At 52.8% G+C, this 17,180-nt stretch overlaps 3 protein-coding genes across 11 annotated transcripts; 2 read left to right on the top strand and 1 right to left on the bottom strand.

Moving 5' to 3' along the window:
- The first annotated feature begins 961 nt into the window (after positions 1-961).
- CA3H2orf68 (chromosome A3 C2orf68 homolog) lies at positions 962-6,591 on the top strand. The gene is made up of 4 exons (XM_003984211.6): positions 962-1,178; positions 1,257-1,375; positions 2,340-2,491; positions 2,857-6,591. Exons 1-4 carry the CDS (start codon positions 1,072-1,074, stop codon positions 2,977-2,979), a joined length of 501 nt encoding a protein of 166 aa, XP_003984260.1. The 5' UTR covers positions 962-1,071; the 3' UTR covers positions 2,980-6,591.
- A 1,998-nt stretch (positions 6,592-8,589) lies between these two features.
- TMEM150A (transmembrane protein 150A) lies at positions 8,590-16,677 on the top strand. Of its 9 annotated transcripts, XM_045054503.1 has the most exons (10): positions 8,590-8,721; positions 9,221-9,401; positions 9,848-9,895; positions 10,233-10,319; positions 10,922-10,989; positions 11,348-11,475; positions 11,660-11,837; positions 12,102-15,883; positions 15,985-16,144; positions 16,445-16,677. In XM_045054503.1, the coding sequence occupies exons 2-8, from the start codon at positions 9,337-9,339 to the stop codon at positions 12,341-12,343; spliced, it is 816 nt and encodes a 271-aa protein (XP_044910438.1). In that variant the 5' UTR covers positions 8,590-8,721; positions 9,221-9,336; the 3' UTR covers positions 12,344-15,883; positions 15,985-16,144; positions 16,445-16,677. The 9 variants fall into 9 exon arrangements, with proteins under 9 accessions (XP_044910438.1, XP_023107600.1, XP_044910441.1 ...); XM_023251832.2 differs by lacking the exon at positions 15,985-16,144 and having other exon boundaries at positions 12,102-15,666; XM_045054506.1 differs by lacking the exon at positions 15,985-16,144 and having other exon boundaries at positions 12,102-15,670.
- RNF181 (ring finger protein 181) lies at positions 13,606-15,455 on the bottom strand. Its single transcript, XM_003984209.5, has 5 exons — positions 15,318-15,455; positions 14,564-14,694; positions 14,275-14,384; positions 14,015-14,089; positions 13,606-13,747 (listed from the first exon to the last, which is right to left on the bottom strand). Exons 1-5 carry the CDS (start codon positions 15,401-15,403, stop codon positions 13,688-13,690), a joined length of 462 nt encoding a protein of 153 aa, XP_003984258.1. The 5' UTR covers positions 15,404-15,455; the 3' UTR covers positions 13,606-13,687.
- Positions 16,678-17,180: the final 503 nt, after the last annotated feature.

Raw genomic sequence — 17,180 nt, 5'->3', positions numbered from 1 at the left:
AATCAGGAGAGGCGCTGTTAGCCAGCCCAGGGCTCTCTACGAGTCCGCATTGTGGACACATTTCCCCTGGAGAAACTTCTGGGAAGTGCTGCACCTCTTGTGGTCCCTTTAGGTCTGGGCGGGGGCCTGAGAACACCATGCGGGCCTACTGCCACCTTTCCCAAAATTTGCAGCTGACAGAGGGGGAACCTTTCATTGGTGTAGAAGCTGTTGGGGCGCCTCGGTGGTTCAGTCGGTTAAGCCTCTGACTCTCGATTTTGGCTCAGGTCATGATCCCACAGTGCTGGATGGAGCCCCACGGCGGGTTCTGCATGCTGAGAGCACAGAGCCTACTTGGGATTCTCTCCCTCTGTCTCTGCCCCTCCCGCCTCCAACTCCTGTGCTGCTGCTCTCTCTCTCTCAAAATAAATAAGTAAACATCAAAAAAAAAAAAAAAAAAAAAAAGACTAGAAAACCAGTCATGCATATTCTACAAGCGCTGAGTCCTTCTGCAGGGAGAGTTAAGGTAGGGTGGGCTCAGGAGCTTCGCCGGCTGGAAGGGGTGTCCCGGTCCCCAGCAGTCTTCCTGGGGCTGCCTGGTGGCGGGGTGCTGCTCTGTGCCCTGCCAGGGCACTTACCTCCTCACAACCTCTTTTGAGGTAGATGCTCTCAGTTACCTTGTTCACAAATGAGGAAACTGAGGCACCGGAGCTCAATAGCCGAGGTCACGCAACTGGCGATGGGAGTTTCACAGCATTTTATCACACAAAAAGCAAAGGAAGACTCCACACCTAACGCTGAGTGGAGTCAGCGTTTGTGTTTTTCTGAATTTTCTGATGCATCAGCAGTAAGCCTAAGTCCTGTTTCCTATTGCTAATTTCACAAAGAAAAGCCCCGACGGAGAGTGGAAGCCGCGCATGCCCCATCCCAGCACCCGCGCAGGCAACTCCGCGCGCCGGGCCGCTCGGCCCGGCAGGCTCTTTCGGGGCGGGTCCAGGGCCGGGGGCCGGAAGTCGGGGTGCGAAGCTCGCCAGGCGGGAGGGCGGCCGTTGGGGCCGTTGATTCGCGGCGGCTCCGACCCCAAGGCTCCAGATGGAATCGACGCCGGATCCCGGGCCGGGACTCTGCTGCAAGCCGGGCGGGCGTCTGGACATGAGCCACGGCTTCGTGCACCACATCCGACGGAACCAACTCGCCCGGTACCGCCCCGCCCCGCCGCCGCCACCCCCAGCCTAGCTTGGCCCGGCAGTCTCTGACTCCCGCTCGGCTCCCCGCAGGGACGACTATGACAAGAAGGTGAAACAAGCAGCCAAGGAGAAGGCGAGGAGGCGGCACACGCCGGCGCCGACGCGGCCCCGAAAGCCCGACCTGCAGGTGTACCTGCCGCGACACCGAGGTGAGGCCGCCCACCCCGCCTGCCTCCTCCAGCCCGCGCGCTCTTTCGGCCCCCAGCCCTTTGCCTTTATGCACTCTTTTCTTTAAATGGGGGGAAAAAAAAAAACAACACTTTTTATTCCCCAAGGCTCAGTTCATGTCGTCCCTTCCCGGAACCCCCACCTCGACGCTCCCCATTCTCCGCTCCCTGAATCTCCCTGAAAACAGGGAAGGCTCCATGGCCCCCAGTTAAGCATCACTATTACAGGAAATACATGGGAGCCGGCAAGAAGTTGTTTGTCTACTGGTTTGCCCACCTATACTTGAGAGTTCTCACTCCATGACGGAGAGAAAGCTTGGCACAGCTGTACTTGACCAGGACATACTTGTGGAATGAAACTCAAAAGTCAGTATTTAAAATGGTTTTTTCTTTAAAGAAAAACAATAAAAGCCATTTCTCAAGCTTCCCAGATACCTAGAGATAACAGTACCTAACTTGGCACTAGATTTGTTTAGCATTACTAAATTTGTTTAGCGTTAGATCTTGGGTATGTTCATTCGTTTAGTTTTCATGGGATATCATAAGTCGGAAACTATTATCATTTGTTTCACAGTCAGGAAAGAGGCACAGAGAGATTAAGTAACTTGCCCAAGATCTCAGAGCTAATAAATGGCAGAGCCTGTATTTGAACCCAGGCAGGGCTGTATCCACCTCTCCACTACTTTCCTGCGAAGGTACATTGTATATCTACTATGTCACGTACATTGTATATCTACTGTGTGTGTGACAAGACTGCTGGCCCCAGAGCAAGGATACAAAGGTAAAGGAAACTACTGATTGGCAGCACACTTGATACATGCACACACATACAGGGTCCATAGGAAGATTGGGACTTTCTTTATGGTATGTTTTCATGTTTCATACATGTGGGCAGGGGCTCCAACAGCCCTCCCCTCTTCCCTCTCACTGTGATTCATCCCTCCAGATGGCTCTACCCACCCAAGCAATCCAGACTGTGAGGAATCCGGTGAAAGCAGCAGTAGTGGCAGCTCCGAGCCAGAGCCTTCTGGCCATCAGCTCTTCTGTTTAGAATATGAGGCAGACAGCGGAGAGGTCACCTCAGTTATCGTGTATCAGGTATGCCTCGTGGAAGCAGCTGCAGCCTGAAGGTCCTGGGCCATGCTAGAAATCACTGCCAGAGCCTGAGCCACTGTTTTCCTCAGGGCCAGTGGGAAGTGTCGGCTCCAGTTAGGAGCATAGACTGCTGGGTGATGTTTTGAGCACAACTCACGCCTGTCACACAGTGATTCTCAGCGGGCAACAGGGAGGGCATGTGGCTCCCAGGTGAAAATCACTATTACAGGGGACACCTGGGAAATGACAGGCACTGGCAAGAAGCTGTGAGTCAAATGGAGTTCTGTGAGAGTGTTGTCTAGGGACAGGGCAGGTCGCCTTTCCAGAAGAGGCCAGGCCCTGAGCTTCCCGACTCTTCCTCCACGTAGGACGATGATCCAGGAAGGGTGAGTGAGGAGGTATCAGCACACACGCCTCTGGACCCACCCCTGCGAGAGGCCCTCAAGTTGCGCATCCAGGAGGAGATTGCAAAGCGCCAGAGCCGACATTGACCAGACTGAAGGCATTCTCACCAGGCTGGATTCACTGCCCAGGGAGCTCACTCCTGGTTTGGGGGTGCCAAGACCAGTTTGAACTGATCTCGAGACACACACACACACACACACACACACACCGACACACCCCAAGCTGACACATCCATAGGAATAAGGTCTTGCAGGGACAAGCCTGGCCACCTCCTTTGCAGCCATTCTTTCTTGTATCTTGGCCCATTTGACCAGCCTAGTATTCTGGAATTCAAAAATTTTGTTTGGCTAGCTTGGTGTCCTGGAAGCAGAGATTCCAGGGAGAACTGAGGTTTATAATAGCTTGTGCTAACATGCTGCTTTCTTACTGAGGTCAGATGCCATAGGACACCTAGCTGCTGCACTCCACCCAGCTCACTGAACTGTGTTTGTTGCTTCATGGTTCCTTTGTTCCTAGCTTCTGCTCACTTCCATCCACGTTTTCCTAGGTCTTTTTTTTTTTTCAGCTGTTTCTTTGTTCTTTCCATTCTCTCCTCTTTTGGTCTCAGAATCATGAGTTCCACCCTACCTCCCAATATGACTGTGCACCTCCCAACTGCTCAGGACTGTGGAGGTGGGGAGTTCTGCAGGTCTACCTTGTGGACAAGCTCTCCCACTTACTCTGATACCAGTGAAGTGGGAGATTTTCATTTTGCAGATTGCATGGCTTTTGCAGATTCCTCTCACACCCCCCTGCTTTGCACTGTCTAGATAGAGCTAGAAGATGATGGCAGAACTAAACTGCAGGGGTTCCCTGCAGCACAACCTGCCTTGGTTATGGCTACAGGATTCCAGTTTTCAGCCTCCCCAGCTGTGAACAGACCATCCTCTGCTCAGGCTAGAGAGGGATCAGCAAAACAAGCTTGAAACGACTCTCCCAATGTGATATAACAGTCTTGAATGTACATACAAAGGGAAATTCAACATAAGCAATAATTGCCTATTGGGAGCCGTAGTTGCAAAAAAGAAGAAGAAGAAGAAGAGGAGGAGGAGGAGGAGGAAGAAGAAAAGGCCCAAAGGGCAGTAAAATGAGCCTCTTTCCTCTGCCCTTCCCCTGCCTCAGTCTTTTTCCTTTCCTATCTCCCAAGAGTATATAAACTGAGATCCTTAGACTAAAGATCCTAGAAATATCACTGCTTTCACCTCAGTGAACATTCTCCCTAATGCAGGGTTAGGTTGAGATCTGAGAAGTCCACAAGACATCCTGTGCACTGCAGTTCCAAGCCACTTCAGATTTCCAGCAACTGACCTGACCTCAGTGACTTGAAGTATGGGGTTTAAGTGAGCCCATGAACACTAAGACTTCTTGAAACCAAAGTCCCCCTGCCCCGGGGGTTTCTCTACATCAGGGTCTCAAGATTAGTCTGGCCTTTCCATCTCAGCAGCTTTTCTCTTAAAGGACACCTGAGGGCACTGTTGGTTTGTGCCCTACACCCCTGAAAATCTACCGCCTCAGGAATGGGGCAAGGCAGCTACTTAAACTACATCATTAGAATCTAGCAAGCCACAGCTTGCAGTACCGGAGGAATTCTGGGAAGGTGAGTGAGGTGGATAAGTTAGGCCAGGGACCAGAAGGTTCCTGACCCACAGAGCTGGCCTAAGGTTAAATGCCTTAACTTGCCAGTCCTGGGCTCGGTTCTACTTTGAGAGGAGAAAGTCTGCCCTCTACTTAACTCAGCCTGGCTGGAAGTGCCTTTTGACTTCTAATGTTAACTACCCTCCAGAGCCTCCCAGGTCAGGGAGGCTGTGCCATACTCTATCCCCAATCTTCCTGCAGCTCAGAGGACTGGGGATTTTAGTCTTCCAGCTCTTCAACTGACCTTCCTACTTGGACATAGGATTTCACTGGAACTCTTAGGCTTCCTAGTCTGGAAATACTTTTTGCATCTGTCTTCTCACAACTGGATGGCCTATTTCACGGATTTATTACAGAATTTAGAAACAAGACCAGAAGAAGAGGTTGGGGGCATGGCACCTGAAATTTTAGCCTCCATTCCTGTTTGTGAGAAGGAAAGTGTGTACCTATTGTGACCTTTTATGTGTTTGTCATGTAATCCTCACACTCTCAGGTAAGAGACTCACAGGAACTTCTTGTTTGTGAGCTTTTTTCTTGAGGCATTTTGCTTATCAAGTGCATATAAAATATTTTCCACCCAAGAAAGCATCCTAACTCTTAGCTAATTTAAGCAGCAGGACTAGAAACCACTAAGCCTGGTACTGAAATGAGAGGTTGTCCTTTAGGGGAGGCCTGTTGGTGATGCTGCTGCCACTGCTCCAGATGTGCCTGAAATGCTTCTCTGGTGATGGCCTTCTACCAGGTGACAGCCTTCTAGCTCAGACTCTTTGCTTGTTGCCACCCCTCAGCGGGGCTCCATGATGGTACTGGCACCATCTAGTGTATTCACCAGACTTGCCTCCAGACATCTTCCGGCAGTTTTCAAAAATCAGTGCTTTGCCATCAAGGAGCATGTTCCAGAGCATTTCCCACGGGCTCTAGAGATGTCACAGAGAGGTCTGCCATGGCTATTTGGTACAGTGGCAACCATGTCGGACTAACTGGGGCTTTCTGGCAGGCTGCTTCAGAATCAATCCTAATTTGACTAGGTACTTTTTTGGCTGTCTAAAAAAAAAAAAACGTCTGGGAGCCTCATAGACCTATCTCACGCCCATGAATGTTCTTACCGAGGGTAGGCCTTGGAGTTTAAGGGTTTGTGTTTCCTGGGCCATGATGGCTGTTATTATAAATAGAAGGAATCTGGAGTTTTTAGGGGCTTTCGGCTGTATAAGAGTAAACACTAGAGTTTGAGTTCTAGCCAGTTGGCAAGCATAGAAGTCTTTGAAGAATGTAATGCAAGAATGGAAAAGAAGAACGTAAAGCTTTTTGTACTGAGTGTAGGAGTCTGTGGAGCTTGGCTAGCCGGTAGGACCAATGTGGGCAATAACAAACACTTCTCCCTGTGGATGAGACTCTGAAAGGGGCATTCCACCTTCATGATCCACTCTGCAAGACACTGCCAACTAGAGATCAGCCCGTGGGGCTGGAAGAAACCGTTTGGGGTAGTGACTATCCAGCCTGCTGTGCATTTGCCAGGATGCGTGGATAGTAGAGTAGTGGATCCCCAGCCGGTTCCCAAGTGTAACTGAGGCCCTTGCATATAGGAAGAGGAAGGAGGACAATTCTCTTCCTACCTCTGAGCCTTCTGGGAGAATCAGCATGGAATGTTGACAATTATTTGAAACATTTTAAGCCCCCTCATTGAATTCCTGCCCTGTCCCTGAGAAATCAGATGGCCAAGACGCCATAGGCACGTACCCCAAATTTCTCCAGTAGTTAGAGTGACGCTAGAAGTAAAAACCTGAGTAAATGGCTCCTTTGCCTTCTCAGTGCCACCAGATGAGAGGTTGGTTGCTCAACTGGTTGAGTTGTGGTGTTAAATGTGTAACAAGCCATCTGTTCTTCTGTTTCCTCATTTCCAATGTTTCTGCTGTGTGGATGGATTAATGAAGTGAAGTGTGCAAATTATTTGAAAATCCTGGAAGAAAGGTACTTTTCAAAAACAGTATTCTTTTTGAGCAATAAACTTAACTATTTTTACAGCACTGTTTTTGCCAAGAGTTTTGAAATCGCTTGTGTACATAAGAGAAGTACAGATTAAATGCCTGCCCTAAAGTCATTCAGCACCACCAAATCAGCACTTGAAATCTCATCTCTTGCTTTGCCTTGACTATTTTAAGAACTGTCCTGGTTGGAGCATAACAGCTAGACTCACGTAGCATTAAAGCTAGAAGGGACTATTAAAGATGTCTGGTCCCACTTGTTTTCTGATAAGTGACTCCTCCCTACCGACTACACACAAAGAGCCCTTCTGTCATAGGGAGTCCTGTCTTGGGGTAATTCTACTTTAGGGATTACTGAGATTGTCATATTAAGCCAAAATCTGTCTCGGTCACAGTTCTAGAGTGCTTGTCTTAACTCTACATTAGAACAGCCAGTTTAGGACCTAAGTAGCTTCTCAGGTCTTCCCATGATAACGGTTGGACAGCAACTCAAACCCAGCTCAACTGAGTGTAGTTAAGTGTTGACTAAGACTTGCAAAACTTCCAATGAGGTAGGAAATGCTGAGGTTTTACAGTACCGTTGGGCAGGTGAAAAGAAGGTGTCTGCTCCAATGGGAACACACCTGGGCAGGAAGGTGGTGCTTCTCTGTGAATTAGCAAGAGGCACCTCTGTATTCTGGGGCACAGAACAGACTGTGGGCCAGAAAGTGGACTGTATTTTATACCCCACTAGTCCATTCAGCCAGTGATTTCATTGTACAGTGATTTCTCTGCACAGCCATACTTACTGGCCCTGCTCTAACTACTTGTCCTGCTGCAATTCAGAAAAGGGCTCTCCCACAGATTTCCTGTTTCTATTTTTACCTTCCACTGGGTCAAAAAAAAGGTTGCTCCTTCAAGCCCTTTCCCAGTATATCTCCATTTTCCCCACAGTACAGGGCCCCTGTTTCTGCACATTACCTTCAACTCACCAGTGCTGCCACACCTAAGCTTCCCCTGTTCCTGGCAGCCTGGGCCTCTGTTCCCTTTGGGTATGCGAAAAAGAAGTATTCCCACTCTTTTTTTTTTATCATGAAAAGAATGTCCAGGAAGGCACCCTTGGCCTGTACATTTTGGTGAAGCCAATGGTAATTTATTCCCACGCTATCCTGTTTCCTCTTCCCAGATTGCTCTGGGTCTCCAGCCTGCCTCTCTTACCAACACCTGGCCATGTGTGACCATAGATATCCACTGATCTCCGTGGTCTTGTTTCGAGCAAGCGCTCATCAGTCGGGAAACATGACACTGACAGTACTTTGTGTACTTGTACCTTGAAAATAAAAAGTATCTGGCGGCGCCTGGATGGGCCAGTCGGTTGAGCATCCAACTTCAGCTCAGGTCATGATCTCAGCGGTCCCAAGTTCGAGCCCCGCATCAGAGTCTGTGCTGACAGCTCGGAGCCTGCAGCCTGTTTCGGATTCTGTGTCTCCCTCTCTGTCTCTGCCCTTCCCACACTCCTACTCTGTCTCTCTCAAAAATAAACATTAAAAAAAAAAAAAGTATCTGATGAAAGTAGCCCTCCTCCAGGGTTTGCTGGGCGGAGGGGAAGCATAAGCCAAATCCAAGGCGCTTGAAACTTAACAGCCAAGGTTTTGTGCTCGCTTCTCCGCGGACCCACCTCGTCCAGAACAGAGAGGCAGGCCCAGCCACATTGAGGGAGGCTCCCGAAAGTCTCACTGCCGGACAGTCCAGGCTGCAAAAATGTGCCCAGCGGCGAAGGGAGGCTTCCACCAGCCTTGTACGCGATGGCAATCACAGCGATGCAGCCCCGGAGCTTCCCGCCTCCCGAAGCTCCCACCGCAGGAACAGGGTACGCGGGACTATCGGCATCTCGGAGTCAGAGCCTCCACCCGAGTCCCGCGGCTCAGCCCTCGGCGCTCAGGTCCCCCGAAGTCGGGGCGCCATCCACGCTTGCACCGCAGCGCGGGCGCGGGGGCTCGGGAGTTGTAGTCTCCGGCCCGGCGCGGGGCGGCGCGGACTCCACGTCCCGGCGGGCGGCGCGGCGCTGCCCGGGCGACAGGGGCGGGGCCGCTCGGCCCTTTAAACCTTCCAGGGCTGCTCCGAGGGCCGCAGCCAGAGACCATACCAAGCGTGGCCGAGCAGGGAGCGGAGGCGGCGGGGCGCTCCAGGGAGGTGCGTACTGGGCCCCTGGGGAGGCTCGAGTCCCCGGCTCCCGGGGCGCTTTCCGTGCGCCCACGCGGGCGGGGGCCGAGCCGCGCTTCCTGCGCGAACCCACCTCTCCCCCGGGGCGCCGGCGGTCAGGTGGTTGCCTGCGCGTGGCTGCCGCTCCGCCGGTACCGGCACCCGCTCTCAGGCTCTCCTCGGCGCGGCCCCCTCGACTGCCCTAACCGCACCCTTCCCCCAGCCCGGTCCCGCAGGCGAGGGAGCGCGACTCCCTCCCCAGATGTTACGGCCCCGCCTGAGTGCCTGGGCCCACCGGTGGCTTTCGGGTGGAACGCGGAGGGCCCCGGGGGATGCCAGAAGGTGTCCACGTGTTGGCGTGGGCTCAGCCCAAAATGTAGGCCCTCAGAGCCCCAGCAGAAGCTGTGAATCAGGTGTGGACCACCTTCTGCCCACCACCGGCCTTGGCCAGTCACTGGACACTGGACTTTGACCTGTCTCTCTCCACCAGGCCTGGGCCCCTGATGGTTTTGGCGAAGTACCCTAAGGTAGCTGGGCCGGCCCCCTCTTTCCCACCTACCTCTTGCCCTTCCCCCCACACCACCACCACCCTGGCTCCCCTCCCTCATGACCGCCTGGATCCTCCTTCCTGTCAGCTTGTCAGCATTCTCTATCACTGGCCTATGGACTGTGTGAGTAAATAGAGGGAAGGGGGAAGACAACGGGGGACAGAATGGGCCCATGCTGAGGAGGATAGGGCCCAGCCAGGACCCAACAGGAGCTTCATGGCACACACAGAGCCCCTTGTCCTGTGCAGGCTCTGGGGTGGTACCCAGGATCACTCTAGCTGTCTCCAAAGCCTGGCCTGGTGCCTGGGCACAGAGCTACTTCGGGCGAGCTGGCACCGCCGCTGTCCAGTATGACGACCCTGACATACTTCGAGCCAGGGACACCCCGAGGTCCTCTAGTTTGAGGCCATGCTATTCTGATGTGGTGTCAGTTCTCAGGCCACCCTAACTTGAGTCCCCAACAAGGACAATGAGACTGAATGGGGCCAGAATCAAGAGAGAAGAGTCAGTAGGGGGGAAAGCTGGGCTGGGAGGGTCACGGGTGTGAGGTGACAGTTCTGCTCCCGCAGGTATGCCATGGCCGTGATGAACCGCCACGCATGCCCTGTGGAGAACTGGTATGGCGCACTCTGCAGACAGCCTCCCTCTAAAGCTCCCTTCATCTCTGCTCCCTCTTGGGTCGGGGCTGTTGTGAGCAAGCCAGTTGGAGACCCTGGCCCTCACTGCTCTTAGCTGACACTGGCAATGCCTGCCCCTCCCCAGGCACGACTTCAAGCCCATCCACCTATTTCCCACCATCCCTTCACCCCTTTGGCATCTGTCTCAGGCCAGTTCAGGGAGGTGGGCTCTCCTGCCCCTGCCAAGAGAATACTGGGAGGGTAGTCTCTGAGAAGCTGGAGGGTACAGGCTGGGAGAACCCCTTTCCCCCAGTCTACTCTCTGTCCTGCCTGCCAGGTCCTACAACGAGTCCTGCTCTCCTGACCCCGCTGAACAAGGGGGCCCCAAGACTTGCTGCACCCTGGATGATGTCCCCCTCATCAGGTAAGGCCTGGACTCTGGGCAGGTAAGGGAGACCCCAGCCCCTCAAACCCCTATCCCTGGGTCTCAGAAATAGTAAGTATATTAAAAGCACTTAATAACAATACTACTTGCCAATCACTGTGTGCCAGGCCCTGTGCTGAATGCTTTACGCGCAGAACACCGTTTAATCCTCCTGACATTGAGGCAGCTATCATTCTCACTGTTTTATAGGCAAGGAAACAGACTGTTATGTCATCCGTCCAGGTCATACAGCTAGTAAGTGGAGGCACCTGGATTTAAGCTGAAGCCCTCTGATTGCCCAGCCCAGTTCTGGCCCAAGGAAAGCCAGACTGGCCACAGACCTTGACAGTCTCAGGGAGTCCAAGGAGTCTTGGGCTCTGCCCAGCAATCCTGGGCACTCCCTTACCCATCACACACATGTGCTCTGCTTTGAGGGAGGGCCCAGCCTGCAGCCAGTTGTTTATAGAACACAACTGGCCCTTCTCCTAAATCAGTGGCTTGCTAAGGAACAGGCACGGTTAAAGCAAGAGACAGATGGGCCAGAATGGGGGTGCTAGTGCTCCTGCTCCTCTCTCACTCTGTCCTTGCCCCCCCCCCCTCAGCAAGTGTGGCACATATCCCCCAGAGAGCTGCCTCTTCAGCCTCATTGGCAACATGGGTGCTTTCATGGGTGAGTTGTGCCCTCAGCCCCCCCTAGCCAGCCCAGCCCAATCCAACCCACTCCCCCACCCCCCTCCCAGAAGGGCCCAGGAAGCCCTTGCCTAGTGTGGCCCACCCCACCAAGGGCTAAGGCAAGAGGAGTCACGTCTCTCCTGTTCTTGAACAAGGGCCAAAGTGTCTCACACAGCCACCCTGCTGGCTGGAGGCTGAGGACACCCAGTTCACCACCTGCCCTTCTATTCCCTTTTGGCCCTCAGACCAGAGTGGGGGGCAGGGGCAGAGGCCGGGGCAGTTGGTGGGCTGGCTGGGCCAGGCTGGGGTGGGAGGAGAGCACCAGTGCTGGCCCCACCTGTGCTGTCTTCCCCCAGTGGCTCTGATCTGCCTGCTGCGCTACGGGCAGCTCCTGGAGCAGAGTCGTCATTCCTGGGTCAACACCACAACACTCATCACAGGCTGCACCAACGCTGCGGGCCTTGTGGTGGTCGGCAACTTCCAGGTGTGCTCGCCTGCCTGCCTCTTGAACTTTCATGAACGGGTGCCCTCAGTCCCCTGAAGGTTGCCCCAAGCTACAGAGACAGCCCTACAAGGCTGAGGGTGGGGATAGGGGGGTCTGAGAGGGAAAGGGGATGGGGGTGGAGGAGGTAGGGCTGCTTCACAGATGGGTGCTCTCTCCGGACCAGGTGGATCATGCTAAGTCTCTGCACTACATCGGAACTGGTGTGGCCTTCTCCGCCGGGCTGCTCTTTGTCTGCCTGCACTGTGCCCTCTGCTACCACGGGGCCACAGCCCCCCAGGACCTGGCTATGGCCTACGTGCGGATTGTGCTGGCAGCCATCGCCTTTGTCACCCTGATCCTCAGTATCCTTCCAGGACAGGGCAGCCAGGAACTAATCCTCTAGCTCAGCCTTTCCCCACCCAAGACCCGGGGTGGGGGGCATTGGGGGGTTGGGGGAGAGCTTGGTACACATATATCCAGAAAATACTGCCCAGTGTGGTTTCCTACTTACCCTTCCAGGAGGTGAGACCTGGCTCTTGGCCCCAGCCTAGTTATCTATCTAGGAAGGTAGGAATGTCAACAGGCTTCCACACATCCTACTGAACATTTCCTTAGCCCCATTCCAGGTGCGGTCTTCTTTATGCACGAGAGCTCTCAGCTGCAGCATGGGGCAGCCCTGTGCGAGTGGGTGTTTGTCATTGACATCCTCATTTTCTACGGCACTTTCAGCTATGAGTTCGGAGCAGTGTCGTCAGAGACGCTGGTGGCTGCGCTGCAGCCTGCCCCTGGCCGGGCCGCCAAGTCCTCTGGGAGCGGTCGCACCTCCACTCACCTCACCTGTGCCCCCGAAAGCATCGCCATGATCTGAGGTCTGGGGAGGGTGGCCGGGCCAACCTCACCAGCTCCCCACCTCATAACTTTGCATTTATTTTGTACCAAAAATGGTTTTGAGAAAGTGTTGTCGGGATATAGGCTTCCTTGCTGCTGGAGCAGTGGCCATCCCACACCCACCTGTGCCACAGAGGAACAGGCCAGGCAGGTGCCTGGGCTGCACACAACCTACTCCCTTACTCTGCACTGTTGTTTTTATGTTCAAAGGTCACATATTCTTATTTCACCCAGCCAGCCCTTCAGGTGCCTTCTACTCCCCAGTGCCGAAGCCAAACCACTGGGGTTTCCTGCTGCAGGAATTGGGGGCTGGGAACAGCAAGAAGGATAGAATTTGGGGTGGAGGGATAGGCACTCCTTAGACTGTGGGAAGGCCCACTTTGGGGCCCACTGAGCTGCACTGGGATTCTTCACTCTGCCCTTTTCTTTCTTTCGGGCAAATAACACAGCAGAACCATGTGGGTATTTTAGTACTTTTATATATATATACATATATATATATATATATCTATATATATATATATCTATTAAAAGAATTCTAATTTGCATGTCTGTAGTCTGTTCTGAAGAGTCAAGAGAGAGACTAACCCAGGATGGCTTTCCCTAGGCAAAGGATGGGCAAAATCCCCTGCCCCCAGAGAGAGTCCTGAGTGGCCACTGCTCTTTGAGAACAGGGCTGTCAAGAATAAAGACTGCCAGGTGCTATCCAAATACCCCTCAAGGGCCTGAAACCCTTTCTAGGACTTTAAACAGTCTAAAGAACTGACCTGATCCTTCTTCTACTCAAGAGTGTGGTTTGAAGTTTGCTTCCTCAGTAGGTAATACTGGGGTGGGGCAGAGGTGGGGGCGGAGGGAATCCACGGAGCAACTTCAAACTGATAGGAGCAGTTTTCACAATGAAGCTAAAGAAAGCCTGTGGGATTCCAAGATTTACTAAAAATTGCAGGGGAGAGAGATGTAGGCTCTCTTTTTTTTCTTTACCATCTGTAAGTAACTATTGGATGCCAGACCCTGACACATTTTGCTTTCCAACAATGAATGCACAGGCCCAAGCCCTGGCTGATCTAGTAGCCAGGTTTTTGACCTGGGCTCCACTTCTCAGGCCAGACTGAGCAGTGCGTACACTTAACAGGAAGGGACACACAGCCTGGTGCTTTCTGCGGTTCAGGACCACCTTCCCCAACAGCAGTAGGGACCTCATGGAGGGTACGGAACCCCTGCCCAGGCTTGTGAGCAATGCAGTGCAGGGTGGGTAAAGAAATTTTAATGAGGATTTGAGGTGCAAGAGAAAGATGTGGAGGACTGGTACTCAGCCCCAGGCACCTCATGTGTACATGGCTCCATGGAGGTTCTCAAGTCGGTGCTTTTGCTGCTGCTTGCGAGCCTGAAGGAAAGAGAGCACAATGGCCATGAGCCATATGTGAAGGCCTGTGGGTGGAGCAATGGGACAGCTATCATGGAGCTATCACTGTTTTCAGGCTCCTAGCATGTGTATTGCCAAGGCTCTTGCCCCTCACCAGAGTCACCAGGAAGACGACAAGAGCCAAGGACCCTGAGGCCTACCCAGACCTGCTAAGGTAGGAAATGAGAACAAAAGGACAGCGACTGGGGGGCCCCATTACCACCCTCTCCACTTACCACCAGCCCCTACCTTATCTCGTCTATGTTCCTCGTAAGTGTCATCATCAGTGGGCAGCTCATGGCGGCACAAGGGGCAGGAATTTGTCTGAGGAAAGGAGGACAGTGTTCCAGCCCAAGTCTGGTATTCATAAGTTAATATTCGTCCCCTGCTCCCAATACCCACCCCTACCCCTCTCCCTTTTCTGATCCCCTAACAGTTCATAAACAGAACTTGAGAGGCTTGAGAACTGGGCCCAGGGCAAGTGAGGGCTGAGAAAAAGGAAGTAGTACCTTGCTTAGCCAGGGCAGAATGCAGCTGGAATGGAAGAGGTGATGGCAAGGCATCTCAATGGCAGTCTCCTCCTCCTCAAATTCCAAAAGACACACGGGGCACTTGAGCTCTTTAGGAGGGAGTGCTGATCAGGAGAGCCGCTACAGGCCCTACCTCCCAGCTCCCACTCTTCAAGGACATTCTTGCCCCAACCTGACCTGGAAAACTGAAGGGCCAGACCAGTCTAGCTTGGGAGGGAGTGGGTCTGACAAACCTGCCCCAAACAGTGAAAGGAATTAGTGTTCTCACCGGCCTGAGAGCCCCTGATGACTCTCCTAGGAAGGTTCTCAACCACAGCTTTGGCAGCAGGTGGAGGCAGGTGATGTTCCCAATCTACTACCAACCCCAAGTCTTCAAAGTCCATCCTATTGAAAAGTGACCTGGGAAGAACGGCGCATGGTCAGAACCACAGAAAACCATACTTTCTCTTTGCCCCAACAGCCCACTAGGCATTATAGCAAATAAATGCCCTGCAGCTAGTACCCTGCAGAAGTGCTCACTAGATAAAAAGCACAGTGGGAAGTGGTTTACAGCTGCTATAAGACAACCCCAGGCATGCAAGCAGTTTAGTCCCATTTTACACATGAGGCAACAGGCTTAGAAGTTACTCAGGCTATGTAGGAATGACCTGGTAAAGCCAGATTCCCAGTGGCAGCGCTGGCTGCCGTGCTTGGTGTTCCTAACTAATGTACCTACTCACACCCACACGGCCCTTCCCTTACCCCCATCACCCATATTCTCCCTCACCTGCTACAACCGGCTGCCTTCCCGCTCCCTACTCCCCCTACTCTCCAGTTACAGTCTTTCCCACAATCTCTTTGCCCGGCCCGTCTATGGATGATCCAAATTATTGATCTCCCTCGAATCTCGTCTCTGGACTAACTCTCCAGATTACTCATCCTTCCTCCTCAGAATGGAGGCCCTATATAATCAGCCTTCTCCAGCCAGCCCCAGCCCAGAAACCTGCTGCCTGCGCCCCCACCTCCCAGCATCGCGTACCCACCTTGCGAGCTCCAGCAGCATATTGGTTCGGGCCTGCTGCTCGGACTCCAACGGCTCGCAGTCGTGTTCATCGAAATAGGACGCCATCGCAGCGGTGCTGTCTCACACAGCCCTCGAACCCCGCTGGACTGCGGCCCCGTGGCTCTGGCCAATAAATTGCCGAGCTGAGAGAGGAAGACCAATCAGAGCACCCGAAAGGCGGGAACAGAGGCTCGTTTGCCGCACTGAAAGCGGAAGTATTAATTCTGCCGCCTCTCGTTGGCTCGAGTAAGTCAGGTGACCAAAGGCTAAAACCAATGGCAGGATCTGGGGCTGGTCCGGAAACGTCTGTTTTGGACTCCTAACCTGGGGTAGGTACGTGGGAGTGTCGCGTAATTCGCGTCCACAGAGCGGTGAAAAGGGAAGTGTCGAGGCTGTAGGGGGTCCTGAGTCCGCTCTGCGGTTCAGCGGGGTTAGGACGCACAGGTGTTAAAGGCCCTCCGAGAAAGGGAGGCGCTGGCCTAGGGGCTGAGGGTACTGCGAACCTGGAATCACCGCGTTTCCCGCTGCTCTGTCCGGCCCCGCCAGGTACTTCTGCACCTCCTGCACTCTAGTTGGTTCAGGAGTTGGCGCTTGATTCCTCCCATACCCACAAAACAAAAATTTCCTGTTCATTTCTTCTCTATTAGGCCCAATAAAGAGCAAAGCAAAACTTCCCAACCGAAAGAGGAAAGATCCCTGCCGGGAAATCTGGGACTTTACCGGCTCATGGGACTATGTGTGTGACCTTCAGCCCGTTGTTCAACTTCTCCCCTAGCTTCTGTAAAATCTTTGGCTTGGATTCAAAAGGTGGTTTGCATCCCTGGCTACCCATGAATATCCTGGAGGGAGAATGAGGGGTTGCAGCCTTAAGAGAAAATAACCCTGCGACAGATACCCTCAAAGATTGACTTAACAGATCTAGGCCCCATAAGGCGGCTGTGTAGGGCAGTGGCTAACGTGTGTGCCCAGGCGTCCCACAAACTTGGGTTTAAATCTTAGCTCTGGTACTGATTGAGGCCTAGGGGTGGTGTTTTTAGAAGTTCTACAGGGGATTCTATTTATTAATTTGTTTGTTTGTTTGTTTGTTTGTTTGTTTGTTTTAAGTAGGCTGCACACCATCATGGGGCTTGAACTCAGACAACCATGAGATCAAGAGTCGCATGCTGTACTGACTGAGCCAGCCAGCCGCCCCTCTACAGGTGATTCCTACTGTGAGGCTGGGCTGAGGACTACTGCACTAAATGATTTGGATGATAGCTACCATTTATTTGGCATCTAGAACCATTACATTGATGGATGTTTTACACTCAGTATAAATAATCCTCATGATTGTTCTGGGAGTTAAGTATGTCCCTTTTTACATATGTAAAACCCAAGTCCCGGAAGTGGCTTGCCCAAATTCACGTGGCCTCTAAGTGGTTTTGCTGACCAACTGCAGGGCCAAGTGTTTTTCTCCATCTTTCTCAGGAAAAGAAGATGGTAATGAGCCCAGTAGAAGTAACAAGCCCTGTGATGGGTAAAGCTCCACACAACTCTCAGGTTTGTTCTTATTTCTCTGTCAGTAGTCCTCACTCTGCCTAACAAGGAACTGCTTCTGTTACATACTTGACCCTGAATTTTCCTTCCACCCACACTTGAGCTTGAGAGGCAGTCAAGTAGCCAGGCAGAGATTGCCCAGCTTCCTCAGTCTTGGTAGGACCTTCTTTCCTTCTTCCATGGCCTTTACTCTTTCATCGTCTTTCCTGTGACCCTGAAGGCACTGCCTGCTTGGCCCTGTGTGGCCATGGAGCTCTGAAAAGGCCAAATCCTTTCCTACAGGGCAAACCCTAGGCCGTCCCTTGTG

The sequence above is a fragment of the Felis catus genome, chromosome A3 (assembly GCF_018350175.1).
Source record: "Felis catus isolate Fca126 chromosome A3, F.catus_Fca126_mat1.0, whole genome shotgun sequence".
Taxonomy (NCBI): domain Eukaryota; kingdom Metazoa; phylum Chordata; class Mammalia; order Carnivora; family Felidae; genus Felis; species Felis catus.
Note: the sequence above shows the minus strand (reverse complement) of the source record. Positions and strands in the feature narration are given on the sequence as shown.